At 56.3% G+C, this 23355-nt stretch overlaps 2 protein-coding genes across 24 annotated transcripts in view; one reads left to right on the forward strand and one right to left on the reverse strand.

Moving 5' to 3' along the window:
- The window catches only part of MAP4 (microtubule associated protein 4), a 200285-nt gene extending 181256 nt beyond the window's left edge, over positions 1-19029 (forward strand). For 6 of the 17 annotated variants that reach the window (XM_045862517.3, XM_054504785.2, XM_054504795.2 and 3 more), the window contains 9 exons: positions 2602-2785; positions 3381-3440; positions 3555-3847; positions 5262-5375; positions 7322-7414; positions 13742-13823; positions 15240-15352; positions 17163-17352; positions 17479-19029. In XM_045862517.3, the coding sequence (XP_045718473.1) occupies positions 2602-2785; positions 3381-3440; positions 3555-3847; positions 5262-5375; positions 7322-7414; positions 13742-13823; positions 15240-15352; positions 17163-17352; positions 17479-17486 (1137 nt within the window). In that variant the 3' untranslated portion in view covers positions 17487-19029. The remainder of the gene's footprint in view (positions 1-2601; positions 2786-3380; positions 3441-3554; positions 3848-5261; positions 5376-7321; positions 7415-13741; positions 13824-15239; positions 15353-17162; positions 17353-17478) is intronic. The other 11 variants (XM_054504787.2, XM_054504794.2, XM_054504791.2 and 8 more) reach the window with 4 other exon arrangements.
- A 1174-nt stretch (positions 19030-20203) lies between these two features.
- The window catches only part of DHX30 (DExH-box helicase 30), a 29469-nt gene continuing 26317 nt past the window's right edge, over positions 20204-23355 (reverse strand). For 5 of the 7 annotated variants that reach the window (XM_064596736.1, XM_045862535.3, XM_064596729.1 and 2 more), the window contains 10 exons: positions 23124-23199; positions 22933-23037; positions 22493-22668; positions 22035-22241; positions 21860-21941; positions 21331-21777; positions 21066-21223; positions 20868-20971; positions 20649-20788; positions 20204-20529 (listed from right to left, as the gene is read on the reverse strand). In XM_064596736.1, the coding sequence (XP_064452806.1) occupies positions 20276-20529; positions 20649-20788; positions 20868-20971; positions 21066-21223; positions 21331-21777; positions 21860-21941; positions 22035-22241; positions 22493-22668; positions 22933-23037; positions 23124-23199 (1749 nt within the window). In that variant the 3' untranslated portion in view covers positions 20204-20275. The remainder of the gene's footprint in view (positions 20530-20648; positions 20789-20867; positions 20972-21065; positions 21224-21330; positions 21778-21859; positions 21942-22034; positions 22242-22492; positions 22669-22932; positions 23038-23123; positions 23200-23355) is intronic. The other 2 variants (XM_064596735.1, XM_045862536.3) reach the window with 1 other exon arrangement.

A 23355-nucleotide genomic window follows, 5' to 3' on the forward strand; every position in this document is an offset into this window, starting at 1 on the left:
ACATACTGTCACCTACTCCTTTTTGGTACAGTTCCACGTCAGAGTCCCCATATTCGCTTCCTTATCGTTCTCTTTAATCCTCTAGCAGAAGTGAGTTTCGCCTGTGACTTTTTTGGATAAGGTCTTCTGGCTGATCTCTGTAGGTTCCAACAACGTGTGACAACTTCTTTGCTTTTGACATTGGGCCTCTCTCAATGGGCTCCCCGCTGCAGGTTTTCAGTTTTCCAGGTCAGCCACACATAACTGCCTAGAAACCGGTCCATTTGGAGTAGGAGTGGCTTCAGCAGGATCGTTCTAGAAGGGCAGCTGGGCTCTGTGGCTGCCTTCCTTAACATCTTGTTTTGCTTGAGAAGGGCTTTTCGGTCAGCTCAGTGTTGTTCTTTAAATTCATGGTGGGCAATGTTAGTGTATCATCTAATCTTGTAAAGAAAATTGATGGAACCTAGGAATTGTAGTCTCGGTTGGAATCTGGCCAAGAAACTGAGAAATCCTGTCATAGGTTAAGAATGATAAAATATATAGCTTTCTGGCGCTCCCCATTTACCCAGTTGACTGCTTTTCTTGATCGTGAGAAGATGATTTAGTTGCATGAGAGGGCAGAGGGAGGGTGACTGGAGCCCTGGCATGGCAAATCCTGGGGCAGACAGAAGACGGCAGGGGGAGGTGGTCCAGTGAAATTTCACTTGGCAGTAATAACAACCATGAAGTGTCCTCTACTGGTTCCTTTATATAAGTTAATTCCTTTGATTCTCTCGGTCAGCAACCCCTGATGTGTGGGTATTAGTATTCTCATTTCATAGCTCAGTGAGATAACCTTCCTAAGGTCCAGTGCTAGCTGGTAGCAGAGGCAGTGTGGGAGCTTGGGGCTGACTCCACCACTGATGCTCAGGGCCTCTGTCAACACTGTTCTTTCGTGGCTTTTGCCATGCAGCTTTTAGACAGCACTCTGAGATACAGCTGACCTGAAAATGTGATCTGCATTCCAGTTACTACTGCTGTTTGTTTTTTAGATAAGAAACAGATGAAAATATTTTGAGAGATTGATTAAAAACTAAAGTCTAATGAAATTTATTTTTATCCTTATTTGGTAGAAAGAGAAAGCAAAAGAAAAAAAACAAACAAAAGGAAAAAAAACTTACTTAGAAAAAGTAGATCCAGGATTCTGGTAGAGAAGAAAATTTGTAAAATGATAAACAGCAGAGTAACTGCGGTTATGAAAGCAGGCTGGTTCTGTCGCTTGCTGAAGCCAAGAGCCTGACCTCTAAATCAAGGATGTCACATTTTTTAGAGCCTTCTATCCTTAGTACCTTTTTTCCAACTTATTTTATCACTATTATTAGCAAAATAAGACCCTAGTAGATTATTCTGAATCATAGTCCTAATATTGAGAATTTGAAGGAGGCCTCAGAGAGTGTCTGTTTTATACTCAGATCTTAGAGCCGACAGGAGGGATCCCTCTGCATAAATCCTACGATCTATTCCAAACAGAGCTGGTGGCTGAGCCAGTTCCTCTAATTCCAGCTATACTTAGGGACTTCATTTGTAGAAACAGCCATTACCCTGCGCTTTCAGGGTTAGACTTTAATTCGATGCCAGCCCTTAATTTCTGAGCACCTCCTTAGCTGATTTTCCATTTAAGCTGTATCCTGCTTGTCTCCACCAACATACGACACTGTGTGGCCATTTGTCATGGAGTAAAAGGGCTGGATACACTGTGTCTATGATTTGGCTTATTGTCTAGAGTAACTTGGTACTTCTGTTCCCATAGAAACCAGGCTACATGATTCCTTCCCTTCCTTACTAGTGACGCCATGCCCAGCCTCCCTGGAAGAGGGGCTAGAGTGACCCAGATGCCAAGACTTTTCCCCTTGGCTCTCAGTCACAGCTGCGACATCAGTGCTCCTCATCCCCTGTGGGGGTCAGGCCTGCCCCCTCCGCCCCGCTCTCCACGTGCCTGTGCTCTCAGAGACTTCTCCTCCTCTAGTCCCTAACACCACATGGCATCACAGCTGGTCCCGGGGTCCTCTGTGCCGAATTCCTTTATCCGACTGAGGAAATAGAGCCCAGAGAGACACTGTGATTTGCCAGGAACACACTGAGTTGGGGGCCTGCCTGGGACTTTAGAGCTTAGCATTCTCATCTGACTGGTGAGGCCAGTGTTCTCACTGTTTGCAGCCTTAACCAGCATTCACTGTGTGCATCTTCGCCAAAAGAGTGACTGGATTTGAACATCATTTTTACATTTTTTGTGTTGTTTATATATTTACTTATCTTCGGTCAAGTAATTAAAATACTGATATATTTAATGTATTTAAATACATTAGATCCTGAGACAGACTGTGTTTGTGATGTGGTATACTTTTCTGGTTTGTTCATTCTCACTGGTGCAGGCTGGATTGAGATAGTTAGGCTCCGTTCCCTGACTCCAGCTGACACAGCACCCTGCATGGCCCGTTTCTCACTCTGTCTGAAGGACTTAGATCTTAGAACAGCATAAACTGTTCTGTCAGTGAGTGCCAAATCCACAGTTTTTCTGGTGTCCGCTGACTTCCCGGGCCGCCTGCTGACCTGCAGCTCTTATTCCCATTTCCCTGTCACCAGCCTGTTGCAGAGGCAAAGATTCTGGAGAAGCGGGCCTCACCATCCAAGCCAGCCTCTGCTCCAGCCCCCCGGCCTGGCGCCAAGAGCTCCCAGACTGTTCCAAAAGCCCCGGCCGCTGCCAGTCCTGCCTCAGCTGGGCCAGGCAGTCGGAGCCCCCCCACGCCTGTGCCCAAGAGGCCCACCGGTGAGTACTGTTACCCTCCACTCCCGTGGGAACCAGTGGGGAGAAGGGTGGGGCCTTGGCTTTGCCCCAGCTGTAGCTCCAGCCAACGTCACAGAAAGCCGTGCACCCCTGTTTGTGCCCTCGTCCTTAATGGGGTACAGTGAAAAGTGGATCCTTGATCTCCATATGAGGTTAGCAAGTACGTATATTCAGAAAATTGAGTGAAAGGGATTCTTACGGATTCCCAGGTAGTGTTTACTGTTCCTTTCTTAGTAACTTCGCAGCACTCAGCACATCGTGGTCATGGGCATACATGACAGGAGATAGTCCCACTGGTGCATGGACTGCTAACCCACTTCCGAGGCCATGCGGAAGGCACTGGCAAGGCTGTAGAAAAGAATGAGATAGAGTGGGTGGCCGTGTATGCTCCAGAAGGGCACAGTCTTTCCCTGGCTGTCTAATTTACCCCTCATTTATTCCCAGCGACTAGCACAGCGCATGGCCCAAAAGGGACATTCAGTAATTGTTGAATGAATGAATGAATCTCAGGATGGGATGAACCATTCACTAGGTTAGTTTGTAAACACTAAATGTTAAAACGTGTATGTTTGTGCAGCCATTAGGACTGAGGGAAAACCTGCGGACATGAAGAAGACAGCTACAAAGTCTGCACCAGGTAACACCCGGTCCCTTGCTTCTAAAATAAACCCTTACCTCTCTGTGGCTCTAAGGCTCCCTTTTGCTCTCTCCCCCTGAACCCTTGTCCTCTCTCACACTCCTACCTTTGCAGCTGACTTGAGTCGCTCCAAGAGCACGTCCACCAGCAACGTGAAGAAAAGCGCCACTGTCCCTGGGGTTGCCCCCATGGCAGGGGTGGCTCCCAGCCGAGCCAAGGCCACACCCACCCCTCCCCGGCCCTCTGGGACCCCTTCCTCAGACAAGAAGCCCGCCTCAGCCAAGCCCAGCTCCTCTGCCCCAAGGCTGAGCCGCCTGTCTACCAACACTTCTGCCCCTGATCTGAAGAATGTCCGCTCCAAGGTTGGCTCCACGGAAAACATCAAGCATCAGCCTGGAGGAGGCCGGGTGAGTCCAGGGAGCTGGGGGTCCTCGGCATGCCGGCCCTTGCTTCTTCCGCTGCCACACCCACCCACCCGCTGTCCCCCAGGCGTGTCCTCACATCAGCCCCAGGCGCCAACCAAAGAAGAAGGGTGGTGGGGACATTGGATTCAGTGCCAGGGACTTTCAGCCTGGGCTCCAGGTCCCAGCAGCAGGCTCTCTCTTCCCGTCCCCATCAGAGGAGGTCTTGTTCTGTATTTCGGGGTTTAGGCTTACATTTTTGTTTGGAGGCAACAGGGTTCTTCTCCTTAACAAGACGAACAGAGGTGGACTGTGAGACCGTGTGAAGGTGAGAGACTGGACGTGCTCCTTACCCTTGCGCTGTCTGAGCAGCAGGACGTGTAGGAGGTAGAAGCTTTGATGTGGGGGGTGGCGGGGGGGGGGGTGCCTTCAGCGTGAAAGAGGTAGGGCATCCTCTGGTGGCCGGGAGGACTCGCTGCTGCAGACCTCCTGCTTTCCTAATCGGAAGGGCGGCCCGGGAAGTCGTGGTGGAGGGCGGCAGGGCAGGCCCCGGCGCTTTACTCTTAAGGCTTTTCTGGTTGCATCCACCCCAGAATTACTTGTCAGCTGTTAGCAGCAGTGGGACTTTGGTGTATGAAAAGATGGTGGCGAAAGTCCCAGTCGAAGTCCTTGGAGCAGGAACCTTCTCATTTCCTATGTGATTCTCCAGCATTAAACCACCACCCCTTCTCCCACTCAGGGTAGGATAGCTTAATTTGCTTCAACCCAGAGCCCTTAAAAAATTGAACAGGGCCCAAAATGAGGCAGAATCCTGGTACTTTTGGAAGACATTGATGGCAAACTGAGATTAGTCTGGAAAAAGGGCCTGAGAGTTGCTTTTGCTAAGAGGCTGTGGCTCTGGCGTACCCAATGCATGACCCATCTCCCCCTTCCTGGGCTCTTCTTATGCTTTCCTTGGGCAAAAGTTGCAGGTGGTCCTGGGGGGACGTTGAGTGACTCGGCCTGATAATCAAATTATTTTTTGCTCCCAACATACCTGAGTGGTATGAGACTTCCCATCATCAGTAGTGGCTCCCTGTTGACTATGGCAGCTTGCTTGGGGTGAGGACATTTGAATGGGAGGGCATGATGATTGGCAAACACACACTCCAAAGGGAATCACTAACTTAGCCCTCCTTCCCACCTTTCTCTGTGAGTGCTATCTTGATCTCTTCCTAGGGTCTCAAGACTTTGTTCTGCAGCTTCTCCCCCTGGCTGGTCTACCCTGGAAAATGGTGGGGTTTTTTCCTAGGAGCACGGGTGACCTGCTTCTGCCGGTGGCCTGGCCTGATTTTGAGTCCCCGACAGCTTTCTTCCCTTCTTGGCATTTGGGCTCTTACCCTCTTGGTTTGAAATGTGCCCTCCCTTTATCTCCATCCAGGCCAAAGTAGAGAAAAAAACAGAGGCATCTGCTCCGGCTCGAAAGCCTGAACCTAACGCAGTCACTAAAACAGCCGGTCCCATTGCGAGTGCGCAGAAACCACCTGCTGGGAAAGTGAGTTTTATTTAGACTTTTACCTCTTGAAGGTGAAAGATGATAAACTGTTTCTTCCAGCCTGAGTCACTTTCCCTTCTATTGCACTTTTTTCCTGTCCTTAGTTTCTACTTTGCTCCCGCATTCCCTCCTCTTTGTTTGATGACTCAGCCATCAGAAAAATTTTTGTATTAACCCTGACAGTTAACAGAGTTGGGAGCCCATTAACCTTTGGGAAATATCTATTCAACCGGATAACATGGATCCAAAAACCTTCAGCCACTTTCTTCATACTGACCTTGATGTGAAACCCCAGCCGTTTTGCACGTAGAACACACAAACTGAGCACCCAGGTCCTGCCTCAGTGAGGCATGTGGTATTGGTTACTTGCCAGCACCTGGAACCCTGGACCCCTGGTGCTTTAAACTGACCTTTCAGTTTAAGAAGGCCCCTTTCACAACATGCTGGCTACAGAGATAGCTTTGTTTGCCCTGGTTCCCCATGTCCCCTTCTCACTGAAAGTTCACATGCTCCATTCCCTCTGGAAACCCGCTCAGCTTAGGGATTGCACAGGTAAGAGGAAACTCTGGGTTCTTTCCTCTTGCCTCCACATCCTGGAACCAGGCCCCTCCCGCTTGCTGTGGGAACCTTCTTCCCTTAGCTGTGGCAGGTAGGTGGTCTCTCCAGCCAGGGGCTGCTAGAGGACCCTAACCTCCAGCTCTCAGGGACCAGGATGGGGAGTCTCAGCCCAAGGAATTCGTACAGTCGGTGAGGCTTCCAGGTGACTCCTAGAGGTCCTGTGGGTCTCTGGTTCAGAGCAGGGTTTCATTAGGAAACGGTTTGCTAACCAGTTATTCATCACTGACATTGTAAAGAAGGCACAAAACGGTGAGGTATTTGGGTTGGAATTTCTCGGGGTGGATTTCTCTGCTCTGTGGAAAACTCTTCCGCTTGGAGCCTGTTTCATTTGTGAAGGGCTCTGAAGCGAAGGAAGGAAGCTGGCAACTGTTTCTCTTTCAGAAGACTCAAAGAGAGTTCTTTGTTCCAGCCCTTAGAGCCTGGGCCTTTGTGTGGCTGCATTCCAGGGGGAGCCACTCATAAGCACTACAGTGGGCTGTGTCCTGTGGTCCGTCCCTGCCCCCCCCCGCCCCGCCCCATTACGCATCACTGCAGCCCTGCTTGGAGCGGCTTCTCTTTGCGCCCGAAAACTCACAGGGCACAGGATTAGGCATCTGGAGGACTGAGGGAAGTGTTGTACCCTCGAGTTGAAGAAAAGTCTAGACCAGAGGCTCAGTGTACTTTCTTGAGCCCGAGACTACCGGGCTGCTTGTGGAGTGTGGAGCTGCCGAGAACGTGGCTTGCGCTCCCCCTGGCGTCCGGATTCTGCATGGCAGGCCCAGCGGCCTCTGGTCCACTTGCATTCATGATTGAGCTCTGATGTCCCTTCCTTCCTGTATCAGATCTGTGCCCTGTGAGCCAGCTGCCCAGTGCTTCTCGGAGCTGCCTTTCCTTCCCAGATAGAAGGGAAGGGCCAAGGTTCGGTGAGGACCAGTCCAGATGAGCAGGACCCTTGCAGAGAGGCTCCCCCAGACACTCCCAGCTGTCGGGGAAGAACAGGCGGGAGCAGGAGTGGGGCTGTGCCTGGGTGGGCATCCGGGGCCTGCTGCTGGCTGGGCCTCGTGAGCCACGGCCCAGCCCCAAGGAGCAGTGAGGAGGACCATTAGCCCTTCTGCAGCCTCTGCTTCTGTCCTTGTGTTGTTTGTCTTTGTCCTTCACTCCCTTTCCTGCTTCCCTCAGATTCCTTCCCCTGTGCTTCTCCACAGCTGTTCGGCTGCAGGTGGGGGCGGAGTTGGAACAACACTCTGTTGTCACTTTGGTCACGTGTGGACGCGCTGCCTGCCCTTTGTCGGTTCTAACCAGCCCTCTCCCTTTATGTTGTTTTTTTTTTCTGTTCTCTAACACTCCAGGTCCAGATAGTCTCCAAAAAAGTGAGCTACAGCCATATTCAGTCCAAGTGTGGTTCCAAGGACAATATTAAGCATGTCCCTGGAGGTGGTAATGTAAGTATGGGCTCCGGACAGCTAGCGTCTGCAGCACAGCCCCCGTGGGGCACACTGGGGAGAGGGCCATGGCAGCCTGGCCCGGGGCTTCCTTCCAGATGCAGGCTAGCGGAGTGAGGGGAGGCCTCAATGCCCCGGTATATTTAGGCTGGCTGGTCCTGGGAAACCCCTAAATATTACAACCCGGTGACGCCCACTCGGCATCTCACCTCTCTTTCCCCCACTTTCACCTTTCTGAGTCCTCCCTCCTCTTATTCCCTCAGCAGCTCCTTTTCTCTTTGTCCTCTTCCTTCTTCCATCCAGACATCCCTTTATCATGCTGCCCTTCTGTGCCAGCCCTAAGCTCTGCTAGGGACACAGGTGACTCTGGCTAACAGGGAGGCCCTGGTCTAGCATTAAGAACACTCTGTTCGCCCTCCACGTGTCCCTGTGACCTTGCAGAGGCAGGCGAGGCTCCAGCACGTGCTGGAGGGAGGGGTGTTATGGAGCTGCCACGTGTGGCCTCCGCCTTCACTGCTCCGCACCCGCTTCTCCCCCTGATCAGCCTGATCACTCCGTTCCTTCTCCTTACTGTCCTGAACTGGGCTGAGTCCTGCTCTGCTCACCCCGTTCATTTTCAAGCTCTGTCCCTCCTGCCCTTTAGTGGCCATGCCATCCTGCCTGTGGCTGACCAGCACTCCCCCTGCCCAGCAGTTCTGTTGTGAGGAATCCGCCTCAGGGCATCCCTTTGTTGCCCCACCCAAGCCCCCTTACCGAAGCTCCTTCCAGTTACTTCCCCGCCAGTGGCTCTGCTGGCCTGGGCAGGAACTGCATCCTTGACACGCGGTGGAATGCACCTGGCTGGCTTGGTCACTGGCCTGACCAGAGCCAGCCTGGTGTGGGATCTGCTGAAGTGGGTGAAGCGCTTAAAGGCAGTATCTGGTTAAGGTGATGAGGATCCAGCTTGAGAGCCCCAGGGAGGCACCGGCTTTAGCTTTTCCTTTCAGGCTTTTGGGCGAGCTGAAAACAGGAGGTGAGCAGGAGACTCCGAAGGAGTTGGTCACTGTGTGTGTGACCCAGGAATGCACTTGGTGTGGTGTGCGGTGTATGCACAAGCTCGGAAAGTAGGCATCATGTATCACCTCCTGCGCTCTCCCACGCTGCTTACACACAGCTTCAAGGTTTTTTCAAAAGCACTTTTTTAATAAAAGATTGTATTTAGTTGGGAGAGAGAGAGTGCATGAGCCAGGGCGGGGGGTGGGGGGGCCACACAATGACAGAGCAGGAGGGAGAGGGACGAGCAGACTCCGTGCTCAATCTCATGACCTGAGCCAGAGTCAGAGTTGGCCGCTGACCCGACTGAGCCCCAGGCGCCGCGTCAGCATTTTAGTGTGGGAGGGAGGCTCCCTTCGACGGCAGGGCGTTCCGAAACCGCCTGGGAGCCGCGCTTGCCTGCGGGAAGGGGAGGGTAAGCGGCCTGGCTGGAGGCACTGTGCTTCCTTCCCTCGGCACCCGTGAAGCCAGCGCGGATGCACGTGCAGTGCAGAAAGAGTGGGCCCGCCGTGCGGGTAGAACAGTGTCACACGTCACCCGCAAACCCTGTCCCCTCCTGGTTAGAGACTCAGAGTCTGGCACCCAGAGGGGAGGCCCGGAGCAGGGCCCCCGTCAGTACCACAGAGCGCCCCGGCGCACATACACGCGTCGCCTTGTCGGGAGCCAGGGGCACGCGAGGGCAGGGAACAGAGCAGATTTCCCCCCGGTTTTGTGTGTGTGTGAGACCGTTTTTCTGCCATTTCACCCTCGTGAGGGGAGACATGTGTGATGGGTTGATGGGTTCTTAGACCCGGCGGCTGTGTCATCTCAGCAGCCTCTACCCCTCCCCGCGGCAGGCTGCGGGGCATCACCGGACTGGGGGACGGGGGGCGGGGGGCAGACGGTGTGAACAGCTAGAGCGAGGTGCAGGGGATGTGGGGTTGGTGGTGCAGCGAGAGGGCCGTGGGGCTTTGCTGGGGAGAGGACATCTGAGAAACGCGTCCTAGGCCAGGGAAGCGGCACGTGGCTCCCTTAAGCATCGAGTGGCGGCGAGTGGCCTGGGGGGGACAGGACGGCGGGGGGGGACAGGACGGGGAGGATAGTCTGGAAGGGACTGTGGCTTCTCTCCATGCCAGCCTCAGGAGGCAGAGCCACATCTCAGATGTAGTGGGCCTCGTTAAGTGAGGGGGACACGGTTACGCTTTTTAAAACTTGCAATTATAGAAAATTTTCAAATACATACAAAAATAGAAAAAAAAAATACTACCATGAACTGGATATACCTTTTATTTATTATCCTTGTGGCCAGTCTTTTTTTTTTTTTTTAAGGGATCTCTACACCCAGCGGGGGGCTCAAATTCATGACCCTGAGATCAAGAGTCGCACGCTCCGCCAAGCCAGCCAGGTGCCCCTCCTCGTGTCCAGTCTTGTCTGTGTATGCCACCCTGACTGTTTTGAAGCCAGTCCTAGATACGGCATTCATCTGCAGAAAATCCATTTATAACTTTAACAGATAAGAACTCTTCAGTGTACGTGTGTGTATGTGCATGTATGATGTGTGTAAAACTCCCACGGACATGTTAAACAGGTTTGCTGATTTGAATCAGGATGCAAGTAAGGTCCATAAATGTGATTGGTTGATGAGTCTCTTGTCTTTTATAATCTTAGGTTTCTTTTACTCTACAGGCTCCCTTCAATTTTTTTGTAGCAGTATTTTTCTTTTTTTCTTTTTTTCTTTTTTTTTTGGTGAGTAAAGCTATAGAAGCTTATTGAGTGAAGATACAGAAAAAACTCTCAAGAGTGAGAGTGGTCCTGGCAGGGTTGCTTGTAGCGGTATTTTTCATGCGTAAACCAAGTAGCTTGTCCTAGAATCTGAATTCTGCTGCTGATTACACCCCCGTGGTTTCATTTAGCATATTCCATCGTCCCTTGATAGTCTTTAAATTGATTCAGGATTGATCCCCGCCCGCCCCCCGCCCCACCCAAATTTCTGCAAGCCTTTCATAGGTAGTGGTGGCGTTTCCGTCAGGAGGCACTCCATCTGATGGCCAGTAGCTAGACCCATGTGTTCAGTAGGAGTGCACTGTGGAGAGACTCTCATTCTGCCACTCCTTCGTTTATTGGCTGGAGCGCGTCTGTAAAGCAGAATCTCCCCTAATCAGCTGTTCTGCAAGCAGTCAGCAAGTGGTGGCTTCAGTTACAGAACGCTGGCTCAAGCAGTGCGTGGGCCCCACACCTCAGCGAGTGAGCTCCGTGACTGCTCACGGGTGTCTCGGGGAGGGCACGAGATGGGCTTGCCCCCTCTGCAGCAGGACACATTTGTCTGGGCTTCAGCGGCTGCCAGACATTTGGCTGGGAAAAGTACTTCCCTGTGTTCTCGTTTAGGAGAATTGCAGCCTTGTTGGAAACACAAAGCAGAGGCTGCTGTTTTGAGGGTGATAGGTCCTTTGTAAATGATGACTGAATACATGAAGCACTTAGTGTCCGGTTGATGCTGATGTCCCTTCAAGAGATGATGTGAAAAGGTGGAGTGAAGCTCGGGCCTGGGAAGGCTTTGAAGAAGGTGGCCCTTGAGCTGGGCTTTGAAGGATGGGGAGGAGAATGCATTGGGCTTGCCAGGCTAGGGAGCAGTATGAGCAGAGAGTGAGGATGGCCGAAGCAAGCGGAGGATTATGGGAAGTTACTCTGTGGCCGGCCCTGGGCGGTGGGTGGGCACATGAAAATGCAGTAGGCATCACATGTGTTCTCTTGGAGTACAATGGAAACTGTATTTCCTGACACCGAAGAAAGGGAGTGTCCTAGAAGGTAGTCATTGAATGGCATGGCGAAGAAACCCCCACCAGAGGGTGTGGCACCTGCTGGCAGGGCTCCTGGGGCCCCTGCCTGGAGGACTTGACTGGGATGGAAAGCTGGGCTTTTCCACAGAACCGGGGAGCAGCTGGGTCACTTACAGGGACCCTGGAATCTTCATCCCAGAACCCAGTGCCCAGCTGTAGATGACCACCTTTCCTAAGTGAAACACATGCCCTCAGTCCCAGTAGCAAGATGTTCACCCCAACGGGATTCATGTCAGATAAAAGGCTATTCGTCCTTTTGATTACTCAACAGCTGTGGACAGAATGTCAGATTAGCCAAAGGCCTCGTGGAGCCTGGAGGTTGCGCCTCATCACTGCAGATGTCGGGCCCCGGGCTGCTGGCTTGGGCTCTGTGCACATACACGACCGTGCTGGACCCGGCTCTTTGGGAGAGGGAGGGGGTATATCGTGCACATGGTTATTAGTACCCTTAATAATGAGCAGAGCAACCAAAACTGAGCAGTTTTCACGTATAAATTGGCAAAGTTTTGGTGGTGGTGGTGGTGGTTTTTTGTTTTAACTTTTATTTGCATGTGTTCTATACAGAATTTACTCCAGGGCCGTAAGTTTTTGTTTCTTCAGTTTCTTCTGGGATATCGTTTTTCTCCTGTGCAACCTCCACTTCTGGTTTAGGAACAATCTACTCTTTTCCGTCAGGAGCATCTCAGTGTGGCAGGGAAAGCGCATGTGTGGGCTGATCCTTCCACGAGCCCTGTAAGCTCCACGCCGCATCTTGGCGGCTTTGTTCTCCTGGATGTGCTCCATGACCAGAGAATCTGCATCTAACCCCTTCAGTTCAGCATGACTCTCTGCATTTTTTTTTTTTAAAGATTTTATTTCTTTATTTGACAGAGACACAGCAAGAGAGGGAACACAACCAGGGGGAGTGGGGGAGGGAGAAGCAGACGCTTAACGACTGAGCCACCCAGGCGCCCCGACTCTCTGCGTTTTTTAAGCATGTGCAGTAAAAATACAGCACTCTCTTGGGGACACCCATCCTGTGTCCAGCCCTGCCATTTGGCCTGGCCACGCGTCCCACCTCCAACACTGCATCGTGGTGACAGCGTGGGTCATGTTGCTTCTGCAAAGTGACATCTTTCAGATACTTGGTGGCTTTTCAGATATGCTTCCTCTTGATGACCTGGGCCATTTCACATGTGTTCTTAAAGTGAACGTGAAGGTTTGAACCTCTTGATTTGCCTGATTTTGTAGGGTTTTCTGGGTCAAGTGAATAGCGAACCATTTTCAGAGATCACCTCAGGCTGCTTACTGGAAAAGCGTTGTTATTGTTTTTAATGGGAATGTCCAGTGCTGGGAGGATATGGTGAGACAAACACTTAAGCTCAGTGGTGGGTGTCCATTGTCACATTTCTAGAAAGCAGTTAGGCCGCATGGCTTAAGAACCTTGATACATACAGTCTGAACCTTTCACCAGGTAACTAAAGTTCTGGGCATCTTGCTTAAGGGGTCATCAAAATTGCCATGACTTCTATTCACAAAGATATTTATTGCTGCCATTGTTTTTTTGTTTGTTTTTTTTTTTCTTTTTTTTTTTAAGATTTATTTTGGAGAGGGGCTCCTGGGTGGCTCAGTCATTAAGTGTCTGCCTTTGGCTCTGGTCATGATCCCAGGGTCCTGGGATTGAGTCCCACATCAGGCTCCCTGCTCGGCGGGGAGACTGCTTCTCCCTCTGCCTCTGCCCTTGGTTGTGTTCCCTCTCTCACTGTATCTCTCTCTGTCAGATAAAGAAAATCTTTAAAAAAAAAAAAAAGGTTTATTTTGGAGAGAGAGTGAGTGGGGGCGAGGGGCAGAGGGAGAGAAAGAGAGTCCTAAACAGACTCCACACTGAGCGTAGAGCCCAACATGGGGCTCGATCCCACATCCCTGAGATGGCGACCCAAGCTGAAACAAGAGTCAGATGCCCAACCAACCGACTGCGCCACCCAGGCACCCCCATTGCTGCCATGGTTTTAATGGTGAAAAATGAGAAAAAACCCAAATGTTCAGTATCAGGCATGATATTGGGTTTATATAAGATCTTATAGGATGGATTATTATGTGGCCCCCTGTTTACATTTCTCAACTTCTGTGGGAAGATGCTTGTAACATGAATTAAGCAGGAGTACATATTGTAGACAGATAGATACCTATGTGGCCAGCCAGGAGGGAAAAATGCACTGAAAAGAACTGGAAGGAGAACATGAAAACATTATTCCAGATTATCTCTGAGCAAGGAGTTAATGGGTAAGATTTCAGGTGGAACAAAATGACACCTTAGGAGATTTGGATCCAGCAAAATGGGAGAAGAGCTGCCTGGCAGATGCACAGATACAGCGGGGAGGGAAAGGCCTGGTGTGTGTGGAACACCGGTTTGGTCTGCCTGCGGGTGGGCTCAGAAGCTGCGGGCCCTGAAATACACCCTCTCTCTGAGGCAATGATATTTTTGTGGTTTGTTTCTCAGGTTCAGATTCAGAATAAGAAGGTGGACATCTCTAAGGTCTCCTCCAAGTGTGGGTCCAAGGCCAACATCAAGCACAAACCTGGTGAGTGTGTCCCCCTGAGCCTAGCATGCCTGGGGCGTGCGGTCCTGCCAAGGCCGCTGGGTTTCACCCCAATGCTTCTGTCATTCCATAAAGATTCCTGGAGCCACCCCCACCCACCCAGGAGGCAGCGATGGAAACCACGCAGTTCAGTGCCTGTCGGGGGAGGGGGGTGGGTCTTAGTGCCTCTGAGGAGGAACAGGTCGTGAAGGGCACTGCTGTCTCGAGCACCTGCCGGGAGCTGATGCGGAGGGAGCTGTTGCACTGGGAGCAGGGCCCGTTCCGAGGCACTGAAACCTCAGCGGCCACTGGCGGGTCACAGAGTGGGGCTGTGGCTGGGGGTGTCTCTGCTGCGGCAGGGGTGCGGTTCGCCCGGCTTCTTGGAGGCAGGCACCGGGGCCAGTTCTCCCTCGGCAGAAAGTGTCATCATCCATTTTAGAATGTGTTCTGTTTAAAAGGATCAAAACAGTCTGGCCCTTAACTCCCTGGCATTTTCTCCCTTTTATCTGTTAAACCCACTCTTGTGCGATACCTCCCTCCCGAGTGCCGCTGACTGACTGGAGGCCCGGTTTTTTTGGGGGGGGCTTCAGTGGGTCGGCGAGCTGGCAAACTTGGCAAGAAGCTGCGTGCTCTGGTTTAGGACGGGAGCCGAGGAGACGGCTGCGTGAGGGAAGCCAGGCTGCGGGAACTGGAGGGGGCCGACCCGCCGGGATCCTGTGGCCACACCGTGGCTGTGAGCTCTGAACCTCACCCTAGTGCCCCAGCCGCGCAAGGACACTGGGCCCCGGGGCCAGGCCAGGCCTATCCCTTCTCAACTCAGTGCCCAGACGACTCCCACCTCTCCCCCTCTTCCTACACTACAAAGAAGCCACTTTCCACTTTCCTTCTTGTCACTATAGTGTGGGTCAGTTCAGCAGCTCAGACAGACCACACTCCCATCCTGTCTCTGTCCGTCGCCGGCTCAGTGGTGACTTTGGGCAAGGCACGCTCCCAGCATCAGCCCTAGCAGCTGTGAAACCAGAGTCCCGACCCTGACAGGGCGTTCGTAGACTGAAAGGAAGCTGGGGCGCCCCGTGCCCCCAGCCAGTGAGAGGGAGCTGTTAACTTTGCCAAGGGAACCTAAAGCAGACCCCTCGAGGCACCTGTAGAGGCTTGGCTGGAGGCTGTGCGGTGGAGGTGAGGGGGACTTCGCTCTGCGGAGGCGTTCCTGCCGGCCAGGTACAGGTTGTCAGCCCCACTTTGAGATGAACCCTGTGTGACGAGCACGTTCACTGTCCTTTTGTCCACTGTCCCCAGAGCCGCTGGGAGGAGGTCACGTTGGTGTCTATACTGGGCACGTAGCGAGTCCTTGGCCAAGCTAGGATCTCTGCTCCAGCCTCCTGGCTTTGCCCGTGTGACCGGTGGTTTTGTTGGTTCCAGGTGGAGGAGATGTCAAGATTGAAAGTCAGAAGCTGAACTTCAAGGAGAAGGCCCAGGCGAAAGTGGGATCCCTCGATAATGTGGGCCACCTGCCTGCAGGAGGGGCCGTGAAGGTAGTGAGTGGGGCAGCAGGGGCCGCCGCTTGGGAGGGGTGGGTGGGGTGGTGCAGCCGGAGTCTGGGTCCCAGCAGCTGGGCGCCTGTCACCGCCCCTCAGTATCGTCAGGAGTCCTGTTTCCCCCACACCGGTGTGTTTTCCCCGTGTTCATCATCAGTCCCGAGTGAGGCAGGAGAGGTAAAGAGGCCCCGGCCCAGCCGCCTCTGCCCTGTCTACCTGGAGACAGAACCTCTCCTGGGAGCCGCGGCCCGCCTGCCTTCCTGAGCCCATCTCAGCTCTGCGGGCTGGGGCGCGGCTCCCCCACAAGGCGGGTGGTCTGCGTGGCACCGCTGTCCCCAGCTCCCTCACGAGAGGCCATGTGGGGTCGTGTTCCATGCCAGGCGCGTCCCAGACTGGGGCTCCGCGAGAGCGCTCAGGTGGGCAGGGCTTCCCATGCTCAGGACCGGCTGGGCCTCTCCTGCCTTCCCTCCCTCCCTCGTGCCTTCCCTCCCTCCCTCCTTCCACAGCACCGTGAGACCCTTTGTAAAGTGCCAGGATGCTGTTATCCTCTGTTCCATGTTGGGGGGCGGGGGGACCCGTGGGGGCAGCATCCTGCAGGCTTCCAAGCATGAGGATAGGTGCAGGGGCTCGGGGCAAGGTGAGCACGGGGGAGGGCAGAGAGCAGCTGCAGTGGGCCTTCCGTCTGCCCAGCCCGGCCCAGCCTCTGTCCCAGCTTCCGTCAGTGCCCCCATTCAAGGCCTGACTGGCTTCCGTGAATATTTGGGGGCCTGGCTCTGTCACAGACTCTCAGTCATGCCTCTCTACCTTATGAGGAGCCACTCCCTAGTCAGCCCTCGTGGGGCATTAGCTCGGGTGTCATCACTTGTCCAAGGCCACGTGGCAAGTACCCGACCAGGGTTTACACCTGGACCTTCTGACTCCCAAGTCTTGCGTTCTTTTCTTTATTCACATCATCTCCCTTTATTATTTCTGGAATTGTTTTTCTAATACAGAGGCCTGTCTCCTTCACTAATCTGATTAGAAACCACTGTGGAGTCTCCGTTGTCACCTTTTGGGCATTCTGGGGCCCAGGGGTTCCAGCTCCCCCTGCCCCGGCCTTCCCTCTTCTGCTTTACTCACACCGGGTGCTCACTGCCCACCCCATCCGCCTCCTGGGAAGCCCTGCAGGCCCCCAAAGTTTCCCTGGGTCACACTTTGGACACCCCTTCCCTGTGGTCCCCAGGCTCCAGGAGGGCGCCCAGCGCAGAAGAGGCCTCAGTGTCTGGAGGTGGCTAGATGGGCAGGCAGGGCTGCCCCCTCTGTGGCGGGAGCAGTCTGGGATTCGCTGGGTCGGAGGAGGCGGGCTGCACCCCTCCGAAGTGACTTCGGGCTCCCAGGGCTCCCTAGCTGGCCTGCAGCACCCCTGCCTCCCAGCCGCTCCCAGAGCCACGCTCCAGCGGTCATGCCCAGGGTTTCTGCTGGCGACCCGCCGTCACGGCTAGCTGCCTGGTGCCAGCCTTGCGGAGAAGCCGGCACATCTCTCCTCTCCCCTCGGAAAGCCTTGCGGCAGCCTTGCCCTCCCCAGAGGAGTCTCCCGGAGTGTGGTCCAGCTCGGCCGCACGCTGGGCCTAGGGCTGCACTCGCCGGCTCCTGGGCCAGCAGTCGCCTCCGGGCAGGGGTGCGCAGGGGAGTACCTGGCCTAGATTCTTCGGACGACCGTACGGTAGTCAGTGGGGGGCAGGGGGCTATGTGTAAAACCCACCACCATCACCCATCCCACCTCCTCCCCGACTGACCCTGCACTGTCTCCCCCACTGTTTCATTGTAGACTGAGGGCGGTGGCAGCGAGGCCCCTCCGTGTCCGGGCCCCCCCGCTGGGGAGGAGCCGGCCATCCCTGAGGCAGCGCCCGAAGCTGGCGCCCCCACTTCAGCCAGTGGCCTCAGTGGCAACACCACCCTGGCAGGGGGTGGTGACCAAAGGGAGGCCCAGACCTTGGACAGCCAGATCCAGGAGACAAGTAAGTGGCTGGGCTTGGCCTGAGGGCCGGCCGGGGGCCCTGCCACTGGCTGTTAATTCAAACTCCTTTTCTGTTTTTGACTAGAGTGTGGCCTAAAGTTTAACCAAGCAACCTTTTATTTTCCAGGCATCTAATGATGACATTCTGGTCTCGTCTTCCGTCCCCTGTGTTCCCCCTCTTGTGTCCCTCGTTACCCCCTCCCTTCCCTCCTCCCGTGTCACTGCAGATTGAGACCTACAGGCTGACGTTCCGGGCAAATGCCAGGGCCCGCACCGACCACGGGGCTGACATTGTCTCCCGCCCCCCCCACTTCCCTGGCGGCCCCAGCTCAGGCACCCGGGCCCTTGGCTCCCTCTCCCGGGCTGCAATCTAGACCCCACACGGCTTGGGTGCTGGGCCCCAGGCCCCAAGTCCTGCAGGCCCCACCCTGTTCCCCCTGCCTTGCTTGCCCAGGGCAGCAGCAGGCCCGCCCCCAAACCTCCTCTGCTCCCTGCCCTGGCCCCCACCCCACCCCCGCTCCTTGCTTTGTTCCTGTCCCATCATTGCGCACCGCTCGGCAGACGAGGTTGGGAGGTGAATGGGGTGGAGAGGCCAACTTGGGATCTTGTGGGATCTGGGGGTGGGGGGTGGGGAGCCAGATTCCAACCTCCTCTTTGGGTTTTTTGGACCAAACCCAAGAGAAACTGACATAACTGCCCTCCTCGCTGGGTCCACCTGAAGAGAAGAGTGGAATTGGACGGCCGCACGGTGGCAGGATGCTGATTGCCTCCCCCGGAGCCCGCTAGGCCACTGCCTCTCCCTTTGACCCCTCCGTGGTGCCCACCGTGCAGGTGGGGCCAGGCGCATCTTGCTGCCCTGCCCCAAGTTAGTTAGGGGTCGGCTTATACTGTCCCCACTGCTTCCCATACCTGCCTAGCTGCTGTCACACTCTTTTCTTGTTTTATCTTTTTTTTTTTTTTTTTAAATAACCTAAAAACTGGTAGAGGAGTTTCGCAGGTTGAAGCCATGTCTAAATGAAAGTCCTCAGTAGGTGTTAAAGGAAACAGGGAGGGGAGATCCTTAAGCCTCCAGCCGGGAGGTCAGGCATCAGGGGCTGCCCTGACCTGGGCAGCTCGGGGCCCCGGAGAAGGTGTGGGCAGGGCAGGTGAGACGCAGGGGCTGTGGCCTGGTGGGCAGGTAGGGCACACTAGGGCTGGTCGGTGTGGACTGGTGGTTCTGGTATTTTGTGTGTATGCTGCTTTTCTTTTCTAACCAAGAGGCTGGTTTTGGCATCTCTGTCTCATTCCCTGGGATCTAGTGGGAGATACAAGTTTGGGGCTGGAGAAACAGGGAAGGGCTATGGAGGTCAAAATTCTCCAGACTCACAGGCCTAGGACACCAGAGCCCTCAGTTACCAGGGAGCCCAAGATGTCCAGAACTCACGTGGGTGATGGGGAATCAGGTGTGGAAATTTTAAAAAGGCATGAGACAGGCCATCTCCACCCCCACTACAGCCTGACTGGGGAGGGGGGAGAGGCGAGGCCGGCCTGTGGAGGGGTGTCCCAGCTAGGCCCGGTCTTGGGGTGGCTGCGATGATGAGAAATCCCGGGAATTGTATTGACACGAAGATTCTTATTGCACTTGTATTTTTTTTTTTATTAAAGTTTGCATGGTTTCTAATAAAGGATTAAAATATAACAGTTTGTAGTGAAATGGCCCGGGAGTCTCCGAGGGCGTGCCTCTGGACGAGCATTTCCTGCAGTGCAGACTTGCCCCCGAGGAGGCCGGCACTCGGCCCCTCGCCCTCCCCGCCGCTGCTCATGCTGCCCCCCTTCCTGGAGCCCAGAAGGTAGGGGTTCTTGACTTAGGTTCAGATCGGACCTCCGTGTAGAGGGAAGGCATCTGGGCCGGCAGGTTCTCCCACTTCTGAGGTAGCATTTCTCTCGGGGAGGTGGGACCCCACATCCGTGGCTCCCCACATCCAGCGCAGACTGCAGGGGTCTTCCCCGCACCGAGGACTGCAGAACGCCGTGTGCCAGGGACATCGGGGCACCCGTGTTTTGTCGGCAGGAGGAAGGGGCAGAAGGAAGCTGGGGAGGAAGCGGTAGATGGTGCAGGGCCTGAAGGTGCCGATGCCCTCCTTGTGTGAGTCCCGGGGCCACGCACGTGCGGAGGTGGACAACCGGTCCAAGGGTAGGGGTGGGAGAGGTGACCCTCGTGGAGAACGCTGTAGGTGGGCTGGAGTGGTCCCAGCTCCCTTGAAGTGTCCCCCAAGCCCGAGAAGCAGAGAAGGCGCCCTCACAGCGAGGGACCACCTGCAGCCGTGTGGGGGTGCGTCTCTGAACCTCCAGTTTGCTTCTGGCTCAGCCACTGCCTGTGTCAATCTGTGGTTCTGTTGTACCGATTGCGAGAGTGAATAAAGCTCGTGCTGGCCCACCACACAGGTGGTCTCTTCTGTACGTCGTGCGGTCTGGTCGGGGTCCACCGCCAGCATCCCCGACCTCGCCGCCCCCCCAGCTCGTCCCCTGGCATCAAGGGGCTGCCGTGCACCGTGCAGTCTGGATGACCTTAGCCCCTCATCTGTGCACTGTGGATGTGACCGAAGTCCCAGCTCACGGAAGGGCCGCTACGCAACCCAAGGCCCCTCGAAGGTTACGGTTCAAGTGGCCTTGGCTGCCTGGGGAACTGCTCCCCGGTTCTGCTCGGGGCGAGGCGCGGAGCGCGAGGGAGGCCTGGGTGAGTGCGTGCTCCGTGCCCGCCGGCCCGGCCTGAGGGGACAGGGACCGGGGGCACGGGGGGGGGGGGCCCTGCGCAAAGCAGGAGTGTGGGTGCTGCGGCCCCGAGAGAGGAGCCCCCCCGCGGACAGCGATGCTCACAAGGGATAAATAGAACTTTATTTTAAATAAACATTTGCACTCTGTACATGGCCCCAGCAGACGGGGGCTCAGTCGTCCGCCGTCTTGCGCACGTCGAAGCTGCCACAGGGCCCCCGCAGCAGCTCGGCCAGCAGCGCCAGCAGCTGCCCGTGCTCCTGCTGCACGCCCGGCGGCAGTGCGGCCAGCTCGCTGCGCAGGCTCCGCTCCACCATGCGGCCCAGCGCCCGGCGCAGCTCCCGCAGCAGCCGCACGGTGCGCGAGTCCCCCTCCAGCCGCAGCAGGTCACTGTCGCTCAGGGAGATGGTGGCTCGGCGCCCATCGTCTGGGGGGGGGGGGGAAGGCGGCGCAGAGGCGAGGTGAGACCGGGCTCCCCCCCCCCCAGGGGCCACAGAGCAGCCCAAGCCGCAGCGGGAGGGGGCGGGAGGGGCGGCCAGTACCCACCCCGGATGTGCACGTCCCCGTCGGTCAGCAGCAGCACGGCTAGCGGGTGCACCTGGGAGGAGTCCCGCACGAAGACGCTGCCGTTGGACTTGACAGCCATGAAATACGTCAGCCATCGGCTCCGCAGCCGCGTGGCCTCCCTACGGAACAGAGCGCGGGCGTGAGCCCACCGTTCGGGCCCCCACCAGCCACCCGGCCCCGGCCCTGCCTGCCTCCCACCTGTTAATGGTCGACTTGTGCAGCAAGATGTTGCCTGATTTGGTCCTGTAAGTGACACTGTTGGGCTTGAACTTGCCCTGCCGGGTCACCTTGCCCTGCCTCACCTGCGAGGATCAAAGGAGAGAGGGGCGGGCTGAGCGAGGAGCCCGGGGTGGCGGAGGAGGCTGGGGCCCACCGGACCCTTTCCCGAGATGGCACCTGGATGAGGTTAGGGTAGAGGCCCGCCATCAGCACACCCTTCACCAGCTCCTCCTCCTCGCTGTACTCGTTGCACTGGGCAGAGGCCAGGGTGCAGTCGGAGGGCTTCCCCACCAGGAAAGCCTCGTAAATGTTCTCCGAGAACTGCTTGATGAGTCCTGGGGAGGGGAGGGCGGGCTGAGCCTGCGGCCCCCTGAGCCACAAGGCCGGGGAACCCCAAGCCCGTGCCCTGGGCCAGTTGGGCGGGGGAGGGGGGCCCACTGACCGTGGATGAAGCGCAGGCTGGGGGCGTAGAGCAGATTTTCCTCCAGATAGTTCTCACGGGAGCTGCGGTCCTGCCAGCGCAGCACCTCCTCCCAGCCCGCCACGGCCCGCACGAAGGCCAGGTGATCACTGCCGCTGTCGTGGCTCAACAGTGCCTTCACCTGGGAGGGAGCGGAAGGGGGCGCCGAGGCCACAGGGTGAGGGCCGGCTGCAGCGGCTTTCCGGACAGGGGGTGGGGGAGGGGCGGGGCTGACCTTGTCCACCTCCGCCCGGTTCTGCAGGCTACTGCTGAAGGGGTCCCGGGTGAGACAGGAGACGACCACTAGCAGCGGGTGCAGGCAGCGGAAGATGGCGGCCAGCACTATGGCCTTGGCCAGCCGGGGGTCGGTGGAGATGTGGGCCAGGCGCTGCCCCAGGGTGGTCAGGTACTCCCGCTGGTCCAGCACTCCTGCAACAGCTCAGCGGTCAGACTCGCCCTTGAGCGCCACGCTGCGGCGCGGCCCGGCCCGGCCCGGCCCGGCCCCACTCACCGATCTCCTGGAGCAAGATCACAGCCTCGTCCACCGCCTTAATGTTTGGACTGTCCACGGCCTTGGAAAGGAACTCCACCGCCTACAGCGAGAAGCGGCCGGAGCCCGCCATGAGCCCCACCTCCCACCTTCCCTCACCAAGTCCAGCCCCGGCCCGGCCCCGCCTCTGGCGCACCGTCTTCTCAGGCATGTGGATTTTGGCTTGTAGCACCAGGTTCTCGAGGGGCGTGCGCAGAATCTCCGGCACTTGGAAAGGGACCATTTTCTCCAGCCGGCTCCGCGGGAACAGGTGGTAGGCAAAGCCTGACTGGCAGCGGCCCGCCCGGCCCCGGCGCTGGATCACATTGGCTCGTGACACCCACACAGTCTCCAGGCACGACACCTGGGGGAGGGGGCAGGTGAGCAGCGACGCAGAGGCCAGCAGGCCTTCCTCAGTGCTGCCCCTCGTCTGGCCTTCACCTCACTTAACCCCTCAACGGCCCCCCCACAACAGGGACACCGACAGCCCACGAGTGTGGCCTTCTCCGGACACACGACACAGCGGCAAGTCCAAGGCTGATCGGGGCTGGGGGCCACCTCGGAACTTGTAGTTCTTCCCCCAGGGGCTGGCTGGGCCCGGGAGACGGGTGCCACCTTGGTCTTCAGGTCATAGCGTTCCTCCTTGTGCAGACCGCTGTCCACCACGTGCACGATGTCATTGACTGTAATCGACGTCTCCGCGATATTGGTGGCCAAGACGATCTTGCGCACCCCAACTGGCGGCTGCTGGAATATGGCCTTCTGGTCCATCATGGGGATGTTGGAGTGCACTGGTGGGCAGCAAGAACACGCTGGTTATGGGTACTGCTCCTGCTCCCTGGGATGAGGGTACAGGGCAAGGACTTTGACCCCATTTTGATGAAACAGAGGCCCAGATCAAGGATACGTGAGTGCCCAGTCAAGGTGGAAAAGCCAGCCAGAGCAGGGCAGCCTGGTCAGAAATCCAGCCCCGAGTCCCAGCTGGGTGGGAGTCCCCAGGCCAGAGGGCCAGACTGGCGTCTGGGGGCAATCGCGCCTCGCTCGCCCGCTCTCACCTGGCAGGATGAGGTACTTGCTCTCGTGCATGCCCAGGGCCTCCTGGAGGCGTTGCTGCACTCCTTTGATCTCCTGCCAACCAGGCAGGAAGCAGAGGATCCCACCTGTAAAGGGGCCCTGCAGGCATGAGCCGTCACTCTCGGCAGCTGGAGGGCAGGGTGGGCACGGGGGCGGGGGGGAAAGCACCCACCTGGCTCCCCTCGGGCATCGATGTGCAGAACCAGATCCGTCACGAGGTCCAAATCGAGTGCACACTCATCCTCAGACTGGGGGCAGGGGGGTGGGGGGAGAGGCCACAGTCACAGCCCCCGGGGAAGGACGCAGCCACTCTGTGACTCGGCGAGGCCAAGGCACTCAACAGTCACCCCCAACCCTCACCGCCCTCTCGCCCAGAAGCCCTGATCGTTCTGTTTCTATCAAGG

Source organism: Mirounga angustirostris, unplaced genomic scaffold, assembly GCF_029215605.1.
Source record: "Mirounga angustirostris isolate CCGP_5_RB_7025 unplaced genomic scaffold, mMirAng1.0.hap1 SCAF_1, whole genome shotgun sequence".
Lineage (NCBI taxonomy): Eukaryota > Metazoa > Chordata > Mammalia > Carnivora > Phocidae > Mirounga > Mirounga angustirostris.